Source organism: Typopeltis vanoorti, chromosome 6 (genome assembly GCF_054136105.1).
Source record: "Typopeltis vanoorti isolate ZY-2024b chromosome 6, IOZ_Tvanoo_1.0, whole genome shotgun sequence".
Classification (NCBI taxonomy): domain Eukaryota; kingdom Metazoa; phylum Arthropoda; class Arachnida; order Uropygi; family Thelyphonidae; genus Typopeltis; species Typopeltis vanoorti.
In genome coordinates this window covers 74106249-74127514 of record NC_143554.1, presented here as the reverse complement: position 1 = coordinate 74127514, position 21266 = coordinate 74106249, and the positions used below count along the sequence as shown (strand labels likewise).

Below are 21266 nucleotides of genomic sequence, written 5' to 3'. Positions count from 1 at the left end.
GATCCATATAGATAATGAATAACAGAGGGGATAATGTACATCCTTGTCTCACACCAGATTTAACATTAAACCATCTTCCTGTACTTCCTTCAATTCTAACTGCTGACTTACAACTCAAGTAAAGACTAAGTATTGCTTGATATAATGCCCCATTGACACCATATAACTGCAGCGTATTGAATAGCTTCTCTCTTGGCACCTTGTCACATGCCTTTTCCAGATCTACAAAACTTAAATACAGATCTTTGTTATATTCCCATGCTTTCTCGACTATTTGTCGTAAAGTGAAGATCTGATCCTGACAGCCTCTATTTGGCCTGAATCCAGCTTGTTCTTCACCAAGCTTTTCTTCCACAATTCTTCTCAACCATTTCTCAAGTATACTTGCATAGATCTTGCCAGGAACACTCAATAGGGAAATACCTCTGTAATTCTCACATTCAGTTTTATTTCCATTTTTATATATGGGTACTATGAGAGCTCTACTCCAATCATCGGGAATTCGTCCCTCTGTCCAGGCTTTCTGAACTATGCAGTGCAGCCACTGTAAGACTTTTATACCACCATACTTCAGCATTTCTGGTTGAATATCATCTACTCCTGCTGCCTTTCCAAATTTCAAGCCTTTGATGGCTTTTTCTACTTCAAGTATAGATATGTATTCCTGACTGCATGCCTGGTCAGTGTTTTTATCACTGTGCTGTCATCACTGCTTGTTTCATTTAGCAGTTTTTCAAAGTAATTACTCCATACTTCAAGGATATCTTTTTCTCCTGTTTTCATGTCACCTTTATCATCCTAATTCCTTTTACAGCACTCTTTCCTCCATTCCTAAGCTTCTTCAACAACCTCCATATTTTGCCACCTTCTTGATATTTATTTTCTATATTCTTGCCAAAGTCCTCCCATGACTTTTGTTTAGCTAGTTTTACACACTGTTTAGCTTTCTTACATTTGTCTCTGTATTCTGTAAGAGTAAAAGCTGACTCATTTGTCAGGAACTTTTGATATGCTTTCTTCTTTTCCTTCACTGCCTCTTTAACTTCCTGTGTCCACCAGGGAGTTCTGATTTTTTTATCCTTACAGACAAGCTCACCACATGCCTCTCTGGCAGAATCAATCAATGTTTTCTTCAGAGTTTACCACTGAATCTCCAAGGTTTGATTCCTGTTCTCAAACTCTTTCATTTTCTTTTCAAATAATCTTTCTGTATTTTAGTCTACAGTTCACATCTGAGAGCTGCTCAACTTTTATTCGCTTTAAAACTTTCTTGCATGTTATTCTTTTCAATATGAAATTCAATTTTATCCTGCTCAAGACTAAATAGTGACCACTTCCAATTTCAAATCCTCTGTACACTCTGGTGTCCTGCACCAGGGAGAAAACATCACTATCAACAATAACATAGTCAATGAGACTTTTCTTATTCCTAGCCTCTTCTCTCCATGTGAATTTGTGCATATTTTTATGTTGGAACATGGTGTTAGTAATAACCAGTCCATGTCCTGAGCAGAAATCCAACAGATATTTGTCATTATTATTAGCTTTGCTCTTTTCTCAAAATTTTCCCAAAATATTTTTGTATGTCTGACAATCATTTCCTACTCTGCTATTTAGATCCCCAACAAGGACCAACTTTTCCTTTTTCATTGTGTCAGTGCTTTTTCTAAAGCGTCAAAAAATTCCTGCACTTCTACCTTAGTAGAACCTTCTGTGGGACCATAGGCACAAATAAGTCTCATTGTCCAGTTCCCCATTCTCATATTTGCCCACATTACTCTACTTGAGACTGACTGCCATTCAAGAAGATTAGCCTCATATTTTGTGTTGAATACTATGGCTACTCCTTCTTTTCCTTGATTGTCCTTGCCTGAATATAACATTTTGTATTTATTGCTCAGAAAGATCTCACCAGTTTTGGTCTTTTTTGTTTCAGTCACCCCTATTATGTCGATCTGGTACTTATCTAATTCCTCAGCTAGTTCCGTTTTTTTTGGCATTCAGGCTTCTTACATTGATAGTACCGATCTTTAACTCTGTTGATGTTGAATTGGGGTTTGTTTTCAGATTTGTTCCAGTAGCTGACTTTTCGCTGTTCGCCCTGGTTCCCTGGCGAAAACAACTGGGGCCTTGTTTAACCAGGCGACGCCCCAGCCAGCATGAAATTTTGTCATGTCGTTGTCATATATTGAAAAATTTCCTTTGCATTAATTTTATAAATCCCCTTTAATATCTTAAGAGTTTCTATCATGTTCCCCTCTTTTCTGCCTATCAACTAAACTTTGTAACCCACAAACCTTCAAGCTATCCTCACAGAGAGCATTCCACAGACCTGTCGCCAGCTTAGTCACTTGTCTCTGAATCTTCTCTATCACCTCCTGGACTCAGAGAAACCCAGGTGACCAAATCTGTGCAGAGTAGTCAAGATGCAGCTAAATCATAGCCGTATAAAAAGTTATAATAACTTCCTTATCTTTACTTGTTAGCACAATTTTCGACATCCAAGTAATCCTTTGAGCAATTTTACCAACTTCTGAAATATGTGCTCTGAACTTCAACTTTGTCCACCATTATCCCCAAGTCCTTAGCCTCATCAATTTTCTGCAATCCTGTACCATCAATATGATACACTACATACAAAGTTTTTAACCCGAAGTGCATAACCTTATATTTTGCAACATTCAGTTCACAATCATTATCCTTTGCTCACAATGCCAATTTATTTAAATTATCCTGCAGGATATTTACATCACCTTTATCAACTATTGCTCGCCCAGTTTTGCACCATCAGCAAAAAATTATATATATATATATATATATATCCCCTCTTAAATCTTCCATTCCATACATGATAAAAATGAATTTGGGAAAAAAAAAAAAAAAAAAGATAAGTGAAAGAATTTATTACAGTTTTATATTTATTCTTGGGATTGTAATTCTCAACATCTCCACCATCATTATGTATACAAATTGAGATACGATTCTTAAATTCTACAAATATGTTCTACAGTTTTCATTAATAACCTGAATCACATTAGTTATCCTAATGTGATTCAGATCATCTAAAGAATAAGGTTTTGTTGAATAAACAATAGTCTTATCATGTTTCCCCATAGAAAAAAAAATCCAATGGGCGAAAATCTAGTGAACATGGTAGCCAAGAGATTGATTCACCTCTTCCAATCCATCTATTAAGAAATTTTCAATCAGAAACTGCCTAACACTGAGAGAAAAGTGAACCATCTTACTGAAACAATGTATCATCTATAAGTCCTAAACAGGAAATAACTCTCACTATTAACAACCTGTACTTAAAAAAAATAAATAAAAGCCCAATTATGCAGTCTTTTTCCTAATGCATATAGTGAACAGTGACCTTAGGGAAACCTCTTTCATGTTCCTCAACTTCTTGTGGCTTTTCAGTGTCCTATATATGGCAGTTATGTCTGTTGAACTTACCACTAATGTGAAATGTTGATTCATAAGCAAACATTCAATGGTCCATAAATGCCTATCAAGTTTTTTATTAGACTTGTGATAGAAAAGCAATCATGTGTAGTAATCCTCTTCCAGCAACATTCGGTGGACTTGAATTTTGTAGGCTTTCATGTGAAGTTTCATTGTGAGAATTTTACACTGTTGAGAGTACCCAGCTCCAAAGATGTTCATTTTATTGATTTCTGTGGAACTGCAATAAAGGATGGTTTTACAGATGCCACACTTTCCTCACTTATACTTGGTCTTCCAGATTGTGGTTTATCATTGATAGAACCTGTTTCTTTAAATTTATTCATTAAGCTGGTTATGGAATTCCTGTAGCAGGAATCCACAACTTTGGAATTCTGCCACAGGAATTATAAAAGAATTCCTTTGGAATTCTTTGTTGTAATGCGTTCTAAATCTTCTTTGGATTGCAACTACAGACTTTAATTCTGCTGACTGCAGCACACAATTTACTTTCTCTTCTATTGGAGCCATTTGGTCAATCCTAATTCTGCAAAAAAAAAAAAAATAATAATAATAATAAAATAAACAAAATAAAATAAACTTCACTAAATTAGATTTCTGAAATGAAATATTTTACAGACATTTTACGATATTACAAAGTTACAAAAATGTAAAACTGCCCGAGGACTTTATAATGACCCTGTACTTAACAGAAAATACTGATTAAAAAAAAAAGAAAGAAAGAAAAGCTTCTCTGACTATGTTTATTTCTCTCTGAGGCAGAAAATATTACCTTTTCAATTGCTGTAAAAATTGGGTAAAACAGATCAGTATCATAATTTGACATTGTTCCATTCAACACAGCACACAACCTTTCCATTCCCATCCCTGTATCAACATTGTGTGTCGTAAGGTCCTTTAAACATCCATCAAATTGTCTGAAAAGAGAGTGAACGCCGTTAATAAGAGATTACATTCTCCATACCTGAAAGTAAAGAAACATCAACTACCAGATGCGTATTTTGTCTTCATACTAAACTGTAAATGTGAAAATTTTTAATCCATTTGTATTAAAAACAAAATAAAACAAAATAAAAAATTTTTAATTTTGAAAAATATTCTAAACCTAAAATAAGTTTATTCCTTTTAGAAACAAAAATTGTATTTAATAACCAAACTATTTAACAGTTAAAAAAAAATAATAAAATAAATATATATATATATATATATAAGATTAATATATAAATAAGAAGATATAAGATTAATCTTAGAAGGGAATTTAACATTGGCACGTGAAATGTTTGAGGTCTACAGATCGGCACTCTTGAGATTGTCTGTAAAGAGATGGATAGGTATAAGATTGACATCCTGGGAATGGAGAAGGTCACTTCAAAAGACAGGATGGTATGCTAGTTATTTACTCAGGTGGTGACTCAAAACATCATGGGGTAGTTGTGATACTGAAGACGGCTCAGACAAGAAGCCTTCTTGGTTATAACCCCATTAATGATAGGATACTTTCTATTAGAATTAAAGGCTTGGCCTGCCAATGTGTCAATCGTGGTAATTTATGCACTCCACACGGATAGGCCTGAAGAAGAGAGTGAGGAATTCTATGAAAACTTACAAAATGTTTTGGACTGCCTACCAAGGAGAGACATGCTTTACATCTTAGGGGGACTTAAATGCAAAAGTGTGAAAGAGTATGAGAGTTACGCCGGAGTGTGGCATGTTTGGCCTAGGTCAGTATTTTCCAACGTTTTTTGGATCATGCCCCACCTCAACGCCTCAAAGATTTTGATGTCCCCCCCCCCTTGCTGACAATGGTGAGTGTTTTGAGTATATCAGTGATGAGGTGACGAATGCAACATCATTTTCTAATTGCCTCCCAAAATATTCAAATTGCCTCCCTGTGGGGAGTACGCTCCACATTGAGAAACACTGGTCTAGGTGAACACAACACCTGTGGTGAAAGACTGTTGGAATTTGCCCATGCTAACAGATTAGTTATTACCAATACCTGCTTCCAGAAACACCCACAACTGCTCTATACTTGAATATCTAACATTGATGGATCAAGGCACCAGATTGATTACATCCTGGCTCTCCAGTGGTGGAAGACAAGCATCTCTGATGTGCACACTTGTCCTGGAGCAGATTGTGGTACAGACCATCAGCTAGTAAGAGCCAAAGTAAGACAAAGACTCCGAAAACTTCCAAATCAGGCATATTCCATTAGATTCGATGTTAGAGTAATTCCTAGTGGATTCACAGAAGAAACATCAACTCGGATGGATGATTTTCTGGAGACAAATGAGGAGAACTCACCAGAAGTACTTTGGTGGAAAGGAATGAAGGTGATAATACAGGATACAGCCAAGAAGTATCTTGGCCCAATAAGAAGACCAAGAGACCCATGGATATCAGATTCAACATGGGAACTAATCAAAAGAAGGCAGTTGGAAAAACAAAGAGACACAGGGACTAAAGAATATAAGAGATTACATAGAGAAGTCAGAAGAGCCATCAAGCAGAACAAGGAAAAGTTCTATACTAACAAATAGAAGAGATAGAGTTCCAGATGAGGAGGCTCAATTATAAAAGGATGTTTTATTTAGTTTGTGACTTAAAACAAAATTTTAAGCCCAAATTGAATGTCATCAAAGATAGGAATGGAGCATTACTAACAGAAGAAATGGAAATAAAAAACAGATGGAAACAATACTGTGAGGAACTGTACAGTAGAGTGGATAAAGAAAATGTGGAGGAGCCCTTTCACCAGAAAAAGTTTGATTTGGAACCTCCTCCACTTAGGTAAGGCATGAAGTTGAAAGAGCAGTAAAGAGCTTAACAGTAATAAGGCACCAGGTGCAGATGAAATCCCAGCAGAGTTAATTAAGGCCACAGGGGATGGAGGTATAAGAGTGTTTCATAGATTGATTACAAGGATGTGGGAGACAGGATCATGGCCTAGAGACTGGAAGAAGTCTGTTTTCGTACCACTACATAATAAAGGAGATATGAAAGTGTGCAACAACTATAGAACTATTACTTTAGTATCTCATGCAAGCAAAATTTATTGAAGATCATGCTAAATAGGATTGAGGCCAAAGTTGAGACAGAGATGCCCAAGGAACAAGCAAGTTTTAGGGAAGGTAAGGGCACTAGAGATCAGCTCTTTTGCCTTAGATAAATCATAGAAAAATATAAAGAATTTAGACTTACTCTGGTAATGTGTTTCTTGGACTACTCTAAAGCTTTTGACTGTGTTCAGAATGTGAAACTATGGGAAGTAATGAAAAGAATGGGTTTTCCTCAACACACTATCTGGTTGATAGCCAACTTGTACAGGGAGCAAGAAGCCACCTGTTCTTACTGTGTTAGATTGACTGATTCGATTCAGGTTGGAAAAGGAGTAAAGCAAAGATGTTTACTTTCTCCTCACTTGTTTAGTATATATATATATAGAGGACATCATACATGAAGCACTGGATAAGTTCAAGACAGGAATTAGGATAGGAGGTAGATTGATCAGTAATCTGAGGTATGCTGATGATACAGTACTCCTTTGTAATGACATGGAAGAACTAGGACAAATTCTTGACATAATTAACAAGATGAGTAATAACAGAGGACTTGAACTAAATCCTAGCAAGACAAAGATTATGGTTCTCAAAAGAAATACAAACAGGGAAGCTCTTGAGAAACAAGTTTACCTTAATGGAAAAAGAATTGAGGAAGTCAGCAAGTTTGAGTACCTAACCTGGAATCCAGAAGAATTGCTGTTTAGAAGACATCAGAAGAAGGTTAGGCATGGCTAAAACAGTCAGAGACTTGTCTAAAATCTGGAAGGATGGATCTATCTCCATGGAAACAAAGTTGAGGATTTTGGATGCAGTTGTTTTTCCAACAGCGACTTATGGATGTGAGACTTGGAACCTAAAGAAGTCAGATAAGAAAAGGATATCTGCTTTTGAGATGTGGTGCTACAGAAGACTGTTGAGGATATCATATACTGAAAGGCATACAAATGAATGGGTGTTAGAAAAGATCAGTAGAACTTTAAGGCTCCTTAAGGATATTGACAAAAGAAAGTTAAAATATTTTGGACACATTGAGGACTGATTCTGAGGACTTCTCAGAACAGTGATAGAAGGTAAAGTTCCTGGAAAAAGAGGAAGGGGAAGACCATCAATAAGATGGATGGATGGTGTGTGTGTGTGGCAACTAATCTTCAGAGAGTTGAAGTCTCCAGAAAAGCAAACAACAGGACTACATGGTGAGGCCTGGTGTGGCACATCACTGAGCATCGGAGTGACCATATGGTATGTATATGTCCAGTGAACATATACATACGTATATGTATGTATGTAATTAATAGTGAAATTAAATTAACACTTAATACATGATATCCGAAAAATCATTAGCAACTTAATATTTGGTCATATTGAAAACTAGCTATCTCTGATGATTACAATGATGAGTTAGCAGCTGTCAGATGCTAGCTTATCACTATTGTAATCTCTCATAAAATTAGCTGGTTTTAGAGCATAAGCCAAATATTACCATTTATCACAAACTGCTAATGAGTACCTGGACAGCAGTAATTTACTTCATTCAAGTGAATATTATCTTTTAAAATGTCAGTAACCAACTGATGCAACTTTTTTTGTAACCTATATTTAAAATTGGTGAATTGGATTTATTCTTAGTACTGTAAAGCTGTATGCAGAGAATAACATAAAATTTGATGTGTTCATTAATTTAAATATTCTAAGATTAAAAAGATTAAAAATTAATTACATGAATTTTCTTTGTTGCCAACATTCACTTCTGGTACAAAATATTGGACTTCACCATAACCCAACTGTTGTATTATGAAAGTCAGCTAAACTTCTCAAATGAGCTATTTTCTTTAATAGAATATTCCATAATGATGCAAGTTAACAGCCACAATAAGTCCACAAAATAATGTACAGCAGCAGTTGCCTAGTTTTCCTTTCATGTTAGTTTTCTTAAACATTAACTTTCAGCACTATATTAAGTCAAAATGAACTATAAATTTATTTAGTCCATAGATATTCTGCTGGATTCAAATCAGCATCCTTGGAAACTAGAATGCAAAATTCAAACAGCATACTGGTAAGACTTCTTCGGCTGAAGACAGAGGTAGCCCACAGTCAATGGACTGAAGGTGATCTTAAATTTAGTCTCCCAATGGAAAAATTATTATAGCAATACTATTGAAAATATATAAGTACACTGTTATTGCTACTGATGCAAAATTGCTTTTCAGGGTCTGTATTGGGTTTAATGTAGAATTGTTTTCCTCCATCTGAACCTGTATAAAGGAGTATAGCAGTATACAAGCCCTGCCTCAACCACAACAATAGTAGCCATATTTCTTCATGTTCTTCAAGGCATTTTTTCACAAGAAAATAGAGGAAGGATAAGAATACATTAAGAATGCTTTTCTGGCAATGAAAATGAACAGCTTAAATTCATCAAGAAAAAAATAACCTTATCATCATCATAAAATTCCTGACATGTACCCTCAAGGGGTGTACAGGTTATGATAGTACTACATGAAAAATTTACATCATTACTAACTTCCTATCTACAATTTTCCTCCAAATCAGTCTGTTATTTGTCAAGACTTCAACGTTATCACATCTTATATTTCTATCATCTAAGGCACTTTGTACTGTATCAATCCATCTATATCTTGGTCTTCCTCTGGGTCGTTTTCTAGCCAACCTGGCAGAGAACACTGCTAATCTCAAGTGGTATGGTCACTTAAACAGAATGGGTGAGGGAAAAAATAACCTTGGATCTGGAAATATAATAATTCTTTTCTAACAATATTCTGATCATCACAGTATTAAAAGAAAATATTTTTATTAATAAGTATTAATGCAGTGCAATAGAAAACAAAACTGCAAAAGAACAACATTTTTATCAGTATCTTTCATATTGTGCATAAACAAAGTAGATAGACTTGACAGTTTTATTTTACTTTAAATGGTAGAAATGTTAATAAGAGAGACACTGATTATGAAGAATAAGTCTGTTTAATATAGAAAAGTATAAACAAACAGAAAATGTAGCCTTAAAAATTATCTGTGTTTCTTTTGACTTGCATTACTTTAAACTAGTGGCAGCATCTGAGCTACAGCAGGAAATGAGGGGGGGGGGATGAGGAAACAGATAACTTGAGAATACAATAATAGGGGAGACAGTATGATATGTGTAGTAGAGTAGAGTGCTATCGCATGATGAGTCCTTGGACTCCTCAGAGGTGTCATGTACTAAATAATCACTTCTGCTAATTATGCTACTGATGATATGGATACTATCTGCAGCAGTTTTTAAACATTTCGGTCTCAGAACTCCCTTTACATTGTTAAAAATTGAGGGCCCTAAAGAGTTTTTATTTACGTGGGTTATAGCTATCGATATTTATTGCAATATAAATTAAAACGGACAAAATTTTCTCAGAAGAGTGGCATTATTTTACATTTTTGCAAATCTCTTTAATATCTGGCTTAATAGAAGACAGCTGATTCTCGTGTTTTTCTGCATTCAGGCTGTTGCAATATGTTGTTGTCATTGAAGAACATGAAGAAAATCCAGCCTAACACAGATATGTAATTGGAAAATAGATATGTAGTTGGTGACAGTGATCATGTTGTGCTTTCTTGGGAAGTAACTAATTATATTGATGTTCAACCCATCAGAATAGGTTGCATGCTGAATACATCACAAAGCTGTGATGAGTCCTTGGATTCTATGGGAGGAAGATTGCAACAGTAATAATAAGATCGATGATTTGTATTTTAGATGAATTGTAATATTTTCAATTATCATTAATGCTAATTCTTTATGCTAATAGCATAACAAGAATTAGCATTAATATCAGCATAATGAAGCAAAGTTGATATAAAGAGAAAACAAAATGCCAAGAAGTATGTACTGTAGACCATCAAAACATATTAATACACCTTTTAAACATATATTTTACAGTATAATATTCAAAACATGTAATAAGTTAATTTTTATTTTTGAATAAACAGAAAGATATTTTAAAAATATTTAAAATATAAATCCGAAAAATCTGTTATGCCACCTTATAAAACATAGGCTAATAAAACACTTCTGATGGTTTATTAATATATAACAATAGGTAAAAACATTCAATACTTTAATCCAATGTTTTTCCCTACAATAACTGACTCATTTTCAAGGAAAAGGATAACACAGATAAAAATAACAAAATTCAATAAGAACAAAGAATTTCAAGCAGATATTTTGACTACACCCTCCAGATATATTTAGTCAAGGTAGCTGGATTTTTTTATTTTTTAATTAAATGGGGATGACAGTTTCCCAGATCTAGCAGCTTTTACATCCAAATTTGTTTAGATTAGGAGAATGTTCTGTAGCGCATAAGTGGATTCCTAGAATAACCTTTCACTTTTGAAATAGTAATTTTATATTTGTAACAATTTTTTTTTAAGATTAGAACCATACATAGAAACAATAATAGGAGAGTACCAGTGGGTTTCAGAAATAAAAGATCCACAATTGATAATATATTTATGCTATGAAATATATATGAAAAATGTTTGGAATATGATATAGAACTTCATGATTTATATATTAATTTCCAACAAGCATTTGATAAATTAAATAAACAAGAAATGATATGTAGCTTGAAAATACTGGGAATACCAGGAAAATTAATTAGAATAATTAAAATTACATTAGAAGGATCCAAAGCAGTAGTTAAAATACAACGGGAATTAATGGACCCCTTTGAAATAAACTGTGGAGTAAGACAAGGAGATGTACTTTCAGCAAGTTTATTTAATTTTGTACTTGAAGCAATAATAAGAAAGTTAAATATGAGAGGATTTATTAATAATAAATTAACACAAATATGTGCATATGCAGACAATATAGCAATAATAAGTCACAGGAGAAAAGATTTAAAAGAGAAATTTGAAGAACTTAACAGAAACGCTAAATATATGCAATGGGGAAAGACAATAATTAAAAATATTACAAGATATATAGATGAATACAGTTTTGAAGTTGTAAATAGCTTTAAATATTTAGGTTCATTAATAACAGCAAACAATAATATATCCAATGACATTAATAGTGGAGTCATGGCAGGAAATAAGTGTTATATTTATAAAAAGTTAATGAGTAATAAGATTCTTAATTGTAATTCTAAATTAAAACTTTATAAAACAATTATAAGACTTGTAACAACATATGCGTGTGAAACGTGGCCATTAACACAAAGAGATATAGATAGACTGAGAATCTTTGAAAGGAAAATATTGAGGGAAATATATGGATCAATAAAAGAAGAAAATGGAATATGGAGAATTAGAACAAATAATGAACTTGAACAACTAATTAATGGTGAAGATATAGTAAGATATATAAAGATACAAAGAATAGTGTGGTTGGGGCATATAGCAAGAATGGAAAAAGATAGAGTTGAAAAAAATATTTGAATGGAAACCATTAGGACAAAGGAAGAAAGGTAGACAAAGGAAAAGAGGGATTGATGATGTACAAAAAGATCTTACAACTTTAAAAGTTAAGAACTGAAAGAATATTGCACAGAAAAGAAAAGCTAAAAATTGTTTTGAAAGCTAAAACTCAAAGAGTTGTAAAGCTAGAAGAATAATAATAATAATTATTTTTTGCTTGTTACAAAGTAAATTATATTTAACAAGAAATTATATTCTTGTTTTTATCCTTTACCTAGGCATAAGTAATTGAGGTAATATTACAATAGGCTATTTTTATCTTTTATATGGAGACAGATGATATCACATCATACTGTCCTAGTATCCCATAATGCACATCACAATTCCTTTCAGATGTATATTAACATACATTATGAGAAGGGTACCTCATATGCTCATGTTCTGGTATAAGATAAAAACAAAAATATAATTTAAGCATAATTTATGGAATCATTTTAGTGCAGTTGTTTCTCCATCTCAATGCACAAAGGGTGTCAAGCACATGATTGATATACATCTGCTAACCTACTTTGTCCATAGTGGTTCATAATTATATAATTTTAGTCAATTGTATCCAGACTGTCCATAATAAGAGTTACATTAGCAATGTGTACTATATACTCTTGAAACTGACAATGGGTTGACTTCATCTTTTGAAGGCAGATAAGGGAAGCTAGTTTAAATATTGGTTTATAAACAGTTTGTAACTGATATTTATTCAGTACTTTAATTTTTTTTTTCAGACACTCCTCAAATATAAGAGCTACTGCTATTTTAGAATGATCTGATAATGTTTAGGATTGCATCCATTATTATGGAGACAGGGTAGCACTCTGTCTCTACCTTTGGCAAACTACTTTTTGAAACAATTCGAAGACACTATGAAGATGAAGACACTATTTTCATCTATTCATCCTCAACCATCTCTTTTGTATCATTATGTCCATGATGTTTTTTGCTATTTGGTCACAAACTGAAGATGAGCTTTCCACTTTTCTACAACAGATAAATAGTCTTCACCCACGTATTCGATTCACCATGGAAAAAGAAAATGCTGGTACTTTACCATTTTTGGACATCCTCCTTACTCGAACTTCTTCTGGTACCTTATCTACAAGCGTCTTTCGAAAGCCCACATTTACTGGCAGATACATTCATAAAAAGTCTGCTCACCACACATCTCAAAAATTTGACATTCTTAAATCTCTAATTAATAGAGCACATAAAGTTTGCTCTTCTCCAGTAATCAACAAGTACTTTCCATCATTGAAAAGTTAATGGAATTGAATAATTACAACCCCAATCAAATCCAACAGATAATTGAATCTTATATTCCAATACCTAAGGTTTCTTCAACAGTCCGCAGAGTTCCAATCCCTTACATTCCAGGAATCTCAGAACCTACAGGTAGAATTTTGAAAAAGTACCAATTGATTCCCATTTATGTTCCTATCAACAAAATTTCCTCTTTATTGCCGTCTACAAAGGATAAACTGTCATCTCTATCTTTGGCTGGCGTTTACCAAATACCATGTGAATGCAATGTTTCTTATTTTGTACAAACTGGCCTTTCTGTGGAAAAAAGAATTAAAAAACATATATTATATTGAATACAACAAACCTCAGAAGTCTGGTCTATCACAACACAGTATTAACACTACTCATAATATCCAGTGGGATAAAGCTATTTTCCTCCACAGATGCATGTTCAAATATGAATGCCTTTTTAAGGAAAGTTGTGAAGCTATTTTACACCAACTGAATTTAAATTGAAATGATTGTCTCTCTCTCTCAAAGATCTGGGAGACTTTTATTTTATGTAATCAATAAAATAAAATAAAATAAAATAAATAAAATAAAAAATTATCTTAAATATTAATTAATTATTATTTTCTATCATTTCCTAGCACGTGGCAACAATTGTATTTTAATAGGTGATCCACCAAATGTTCGTTACTTGTATTCCATTCCTATAACTGTTTGTGTGACACTGAAAATGTATTATTAGTTTTAGTATGAAATATCTGTACCTTGTTAATTAAAAAGTTATTATTACTGTGGTCTTATGTGTTATTTTAATAATGTAAATTGGTGCACATTTTTATGTTAGTTAGTAATAACCAGTAATAACATGTGTTACTAATAACCAATCCATGTCCTGAGCAGAAATCCAACAGGTATTTGACATTATTATTAGTCTTGCTCTTTACTCCAAATTTTCCCAAAATGTTTTTGTATGTCTGACAATCATTTCCTACTCTGCTATTTAGATCCCCAACAAGGACCAACTTTTCATTTTTCATTGTGTCAGTTGCTTTCTCTAAAGCCTTAAAAAATTCCAATTTTCAATTTCTAAAGTCAATTTTATTGTAGACTTTCAAAGTGAAATAAAAACACATTTGATGTGTCAAAGTCATGCTGCCAAATAATGAACACATTGTTCATGCAGTGCAGCCAGAGGAAGAGTTGAAGTGGGGAGGAGCTTGGTGCTTTTTCATCAAGTGTCTCCATTAAAAAATTCAGAAGTGAAAAATTATTTGAGAAAATTCATTTATGTGCTACAGAATCAGCAAAAAAAGCCAGCTACCTCTGAGGGGGTACACTCAAAATATTTGAATATTTTTTGTAATTCTGTGTTCCTTGGTGCTTTTTCTTCAAGTGTCTCCATTAAAAAATTCAGAAGTGAAAAATTATTCTGAGAAAATCCATTTATGTGTTACAGAATCAGCAAAAAAAAAGTCAGCTACCTCTGAGGGGATACAGTCAAAATATTTGAATATTTTTTGTAATTCTGTGTTCCTATTCAATTTTTATTTGTTTGATTATCTTTGTCCTTGAAAGCGTTTCAGTTAATGGAGGTGAAATAATGGATTAAAATATTGAATTTCATGAACTTTTTGTGTTGCTTATAAATAGCAAAAGTCTTATTAGCACATAATCAACAGGTTTAATGTACGCATTTAATGTCCCTTAAAAAAGCTACTATGACGTATGTATCATATCACTAAAATACAGCAATACAGTAATTTAAAAAGCAGATTTCTTTTCTATAATGCTTTTAAATAAAATCTGATACCTTTTTTATATACCTCTGCCATTTAAATCATTAAACTGATTTCTGTTTCAAAAAAAAAAAAAATTCATGCCAAATTATAAACTTAAGGTTAATATAGACCAAATTATTAACAAACCTTTCATACTGCATGAAAACAATATTCCATAACTCAACTAAGTCTGGTCGGGACATATTTATTCTGTTCCTAGCAGAGAGCTCTCCATCTTGTATACCTAGATGATCATAATGTATCTCTGTGCATGGTCCACAAGGTCCTGTATTACCCATATCCCAGAAATTTTCTGTTACACCAAATGGTAAAATATGACTTTCTAGAATCCTAATATAGTAGATTCAAAAGACATTAGACATCAAAAGTACTGAGATTTTAAATCAAGTTATTTCTTTTCTGCTCTATCACTTCATGCTAAAATAAAGAAAGCATTTAATATATAATGCAGTCTGATAATCCAATATAGTATTAATATAAATGTCTTGTTAGAGAGCTTCTGTAAAGATGGTGATGACAACACACTTTGGTTAGAGAGACCTAGATTCAAATCCTGTGTAAGGTGTAAAGAAATTTTAAAAGAGGTATACCGTGAATAGACATATCGATACAAAATTAATAACGGAAAAAACTCACGTGCAAAGATTATTTAATAGTACAATTTTCGCCTGTGTGTCACAGGCATCTTCAGTACATATTAAGCTCAAATTAAACAATAACTGACAATTCCAAAAAGCACCACCTAAGTAGCTGGTGTAAGATAACTAAGAAGGTCAATAAATTTTTAAAGTTAGGAAAGATTAGCTGATTTGTAAAGTATACTATCTCTGATACTATCTCCCATAAAGGGGATAGACATAAGCCGTTGGATCTGTTTAAGTTAGGAGAAAGAAGTAGAGTTTCACATGTTTCTTTATAAAGGCGTTTTCCATGAGGAACTGACTTTTGTGAGGAACTCTTGTCTTTCTCCAATGAACTCTATGTCTAGTGAAGATGGCATGTTCTGCAAGTCCAGACTTTTCAGGTTTAAAGTATTCAATATAAGATTGGTGCTCTTCTAGCCGAATAGAGGCAGATCTTCCCGTTTGTCCAAAATAAGATAATCCACAAGAGTACGGAATCCGGTAGACACCTGGATGATTAAGATGTGGAAGCTTGTCCTTAGGAGAAGTGAGAAAGGTGGAGATTTTTCTAAATGGTCGAAAGGCAACAAAAATATTCAGTGGTTTTAAAACTTTTGCTATATGTTCACTGATGCTTTGTACATAAGGGATAGGAATGCGTGTTATTTCTTCTCTGTTTGAAGAGGAAGACATAAAGAAACAGAAAGAACTACAATATATAACTTCTTCCTTTCTATCTAACGGTTATAAGAATTGCTTCATTAAAAGAACTTTGAGTAGTTTTAATATGTCTTCCTCTTCAAACACAGAAGAAATAATGCGCATTCCTATCCCTTATGTACAAGGCATCAGTGAACGTATAGCAAAAGTTTTAAAGCCACTGAATATTTTTGTTGCCTTTCAACCGTTTAGAAAAATCTCCACCTTTCTCACTTCTCCAAAGGACAAGCTTCCACAATTTAATCATCCAGGTGTCTACTGGATTCCGTGCTCTTGTGGATTATCTTATTTCAGACAAATGGAAAGATCTGCCTCTATTCGGCTAGAAGAACACCAATCTTATATTGAATACTTTAAACCTGAATATGCCATCTTCACTAGACATTGAGTTCACTGGAGAAAGACAAGAGTTCTTCACAAAAGTCAGTTCCTCATGGAACACCTTTATAAAGAAACATGTGAGACTCTCCGACGGCTTACATTTATCCCCTTTATGGGAAATAGTACTTTACAAATCAGCTAATCTTTCCTAACTTTTTATTGTATTGATTTTTTTTTATTTTTTTTTAAGGAAATTTATTGACCTTTTTAGTTATCTTACACCAGCTACTTGGGTGGCACTTTTTGGAATTGTCAATTATTGTTTAATTTGAGCTTAATATGTACTGAAGATGCCTGTGACACACAGGCAAAAATTATACTATTAAATAATCTTTGCATGTGAGTTTTTTCCATTATTAATTCTGTATCAAGGTGTAAAGAATCTTTGTATGGGTTTTTAGTTGATGGTGCATTACTGGTTTCATATAAAGGTGGCAGTGTTTTCCCACCCAGAAATTGAGATTTTTTAATCCTGCATGAAAGACAAATGGGTGGCCAGAGAAACTGGAGAACACACCAAATTCACAGATATAAATACTTTTCAGGTAAGATTAACTGTCCTATCACTGAATTAATAAGTTTCTGCTAAATCTGATTACTTAGCTATGACAGGAGGTGAAGCCTAACACAATGAAGGAAAATGAGATGTTTTACTATTATTATGAAGAGAAACCTCAGGAAGTCAGAGATTCATCGAGGGAGGCTTTATACCCCACATCAGCTGCTATACCTTTTCTTGAAATTCATTTGCACTACCTGCACTCACCCCCCCCCAAAGGAAATCTATTCTAATCACACATCACTCTATGAGAGAAAAATCTAGTTCTCATCCCCTTCTTCACTGCATTCATTTTCAACTTCCAAGGATGCCCTCTCATCCTCTCCCTACCCTCAATAAAATGAAAAATCCCATCTACTGGTATTGTATATAACCCTTTCAGAAGTTAGTAAGTCTCAATCATATCACCATCTTTCTCCGGTTTGCTAATGTCTACATTACACAAATTCTCAATCAATCTTTAATACCTGTATTCTACAATCCTGATATCACCTTTAATGCTCTCCCCACTGTATCAGCATCATTACAGAAAACAGGAGATCAGACATGTACACAATAGTCAAAGTGAGGTCGTATCAAGGCTTTCTAAAGAGGCAAAATGACTTCCTTATCTGTACCTGTTAAGGTTTGTTTCTGCATTGCAATTATCCACTGAGTTGAATTTGCAATCTTTACTTTATGACCCTTGAACTTCAACTTCTATCTACCAAAATACCAAGATCCCTAGCCTGATCAGTTTTTTCTAGCATAATCCCATTAATATAATATGACATTGGATATCTCATTACACCAAAGTGAATGACTTTATATTTACTAAAACTGAACCTGATAACCATTTTCACATGCCCACAATTCCAGCCTATTCAAATCGTTCTGCAAGTATTGCATTTTCAGCTGCATTTCTGATTACCCCTGTTCTTTGCATCATCAGAAAACAGCACAGCAGTATGTCACCTGTAAAATCCTTCTAATTGGCATTATGTAAGGATGAAGTGACCAATGATCTTTAATGCAACATGCTTGCCTGGCCTACAAATCTTAAAATAGTTGAAAGTCGAAATCAATGCGCCCTTTAACTCCATGACTATATGAACTACCGAAGGGTCACAAGGTAGGCATTCATCTTAGACCGACTGTTGATAATATCAGTTCACCTACTTATCTTTTATCCTAGCATCTTTCTTATCTACCAAAGATCCAGTGTCAGAAACTATCTGAAATTTCCATCATGCCACTGGACATTCTACCTCATCTAGATATTGTCTCTTTGTTTACCAACGTTCCAATAGATGAAGTATTACATCATTGACGATCTGATCCTTCTCTCTTGATTTCCAACTATTCAAACATTGTCTCCATTCTAATTAGTTCAGGTGGAATGGACCAATTTTCAAGAAGCTTTCTGGCCTTGCAATGGGCAGTGCCCTGTCACCTCCTTATGCAGATTTATTTATGGAAAATTTTGAAAAACGTTTTCTCATGTCAACAAACCGTAAACCTTCAATCTGGTGACGATATGTAGATAACATATTCATCATCTGGAAACAGTTCTACTGATTTACATGATATCACTTATCAACTCATTCCACTATAAAATAATGTTTACTTTGGAACTAAAAAGTGAGGAAAAACTACCCTTCTGAGATGTTTTAATTACTAAAAAAAGCTAAAAAAGCCTTTTCACTTGGTGTATAATACTAGGTATTATACATATGCTCAAAAAAGTATTGTCTCTATCATAAGAGATAAAGGAAAACTTAGTTGGCAACTCATATAGGTAAATATGACCTCTCCATTGCTTCTGCCTTAGTGTCACCACTTCTGGGTCTGCCTCCCACTGACGAGACCTCAATAAAGGTCGAAACTGGTCTAGGTAGTGGCCCTTCCCTTAATGCATAGCATTATAAGCTTACACGGTGATCTGAATACATTTTTGAAAATTATGGAGACAACTACCGTGTTTGAATAAAAACTTTAGTTTAACATAACTAAAATCTGCATTCGGCATTTCGACCTTATGTCAAGGTCATCTTCTGGAGCATACAACTATACGCAGAAAACAAGCTTCACTACAATCAAACTGGTTTGTTAAAGACACTGACCAACCGCTACAACAATTGTTCGCCTGACCTCTGGTGGAAAAAAATAAAAATAAAAAATTTAAAAAAAAAAAAATATATATATATATATATATAAATTATACATCAACGCTAGAGTAATATTATTAGTGTCATCTGTTGGTTGTAGAAATACATTGGGCACAACAACCAGAGTATCTATCTATATACATATATTAACATCATGTACATTCCAGCCAGTTGGTATGGAATGGTTTCTAATACTTGCTGAAGATTGGCTAGAGTCCTGACTTATGCGGGATCTTATATATTAGGTAGGCTGAATGTGTGTGCCATCCAGAGCCTTGGAATTTTCATGCCATCTTTGTTGTTGATATTTCGGTGGTTTATCAGGATTTCGCAGGCTTCCTTAAATTTCCTTTCATACCAGGTTTTTGTGCGGTGTAAAGAGCAGGTGCTTTTCCAGTTGATTTGGTGTAAGGTGTTGAGTGTGTGGTATGAGAGGCCTGCTTCACCATAATGGTTATATTTAATGTGTCTAATGTGTTCTTTCTTGCGTATAGGGATTGTCCATCCTGTTTCACCAATGTACGGTAAGTTACAGGTGCAGTGGATGCAATAGACTCCAGGATGTGCTAATGGGAGGAGAGGATCCTTAGAGGAGTTGAATATGATTTTAAGTTTGTGGGTGGTTTAAAGGTGGCATTGAGGTTATAATGTTGTAGGATTCTGTTGATTTTTTCCCGATAACCCTTTAACGTATGGGATGGCTATGGTTTTATTGTAATCTAGATTCGTTTTTGTTGTTGTTTTATGGAGTATTTTATTAATTGTATTTTTGTTATAGCCATTATTTATGAATGTGTCGCTGATGATTTTTAGTTCTTGTTTCAGGGCTTGCTGGTTAGAGCAAATTGTTGTAGCTCTGTTTTTAAGGGTGTTAATGACTCCATATTTTTGTGATGGGTGGTGGTATGTATTGGCCAGTGTGTGTCGGTTTTCAGTAGACCGTGAAGGATAGACTGCCTGAAGGAAGACCTGTGACTAGTGTGTCTAGGAATGGGAGCGAATTTTGGTTTTCAATTTCGATGGTAAATTGTATGCGTTCGTGTTGTTTGTTCAGGTGGCTAAGGAATGTGTTTAGCGTTTGTCGCCCGTGCAGCCAGATCGCAAACACATCATCAACTCATCAACGTATCTAAGCCAGACTGTCGGTCTTAGCATGGAGGAATCAAGAGCCCTTTGCTCAAAGGTTTCCATGTAGAAGTTAGCGATTGGGGGGGGGATAGTGGTGAGCCCATGGCTGTACCTTCTTTTTGTAGGTAAAATTTATTTTGCCACACGAAGTAACCGGACTGTAGTACGTGGGCAAAGAGGGCCGTAATGTCGGGCGGAAATTTGTTCTGTAGTAGGGGAATTGTGTCATTGATGGGGACATTAGTGAAAAGGGCAGAAACGTCAAAACTGACTAATAAGTTGTCTTTGTCGAGTGTTATGTTTTTAATTTTGTTTATAAAGTGTTGTGTGTTTTTTTATGTAGGAGGGGGAATGACCTACCAACTCCTTGAGTGTTGCTGCTAATTTCTTGGCTAAGTGGTAATTGGGACTGTCTATTCCTTCCACGATTGGTCAAAGGGGCACATTTTGTTTGTGTATTTTCGGGATCCCATATATTCTGGGGGGGTGGGGGGGCATAGTGGGGTTTGAGTTTTTTAACTATGTCTGGTGGCCAAGAAGTGACAGACTTGAGTAGTTTCTCTGTTTTATCCTTTATCCTTTTTGTTGGGTTATAATTTACTATTTTATATGTGTTGTTATCGGCTACTAGTTGATTCATTTGAAGTACG

The 21266-nt window shown here is 34.2% G+C and overlaps 1 protein-coding gene across 1 annotated transcript in view; it reads right to left on the bottom strand.

Moving 5' to 3' along the window:
- The window catches only part of LOC150105578 (alanine--tRNA ligase, cytoplasmic-like), a 270365-nt gene that overhangs the window by 181015 nt on the left and 68084 nt on the right, over positions 1–21266 (bottom strand). Inside the window, exons 5-6 of the mRNA XM_090394928.1 lie at positions 15185–15388; positions 4241–4385 (exon numbers count right to left, since the gene is read on the bottom strand). Coding sequence (XP_090251054.1) covers positions 4241–4385; positions 15185–15388 — 349 coding nt within the window. The remainder of the gene's footprint in view (positions 1–4240; positions 4386–15184; positions 15389–21266) is intronic.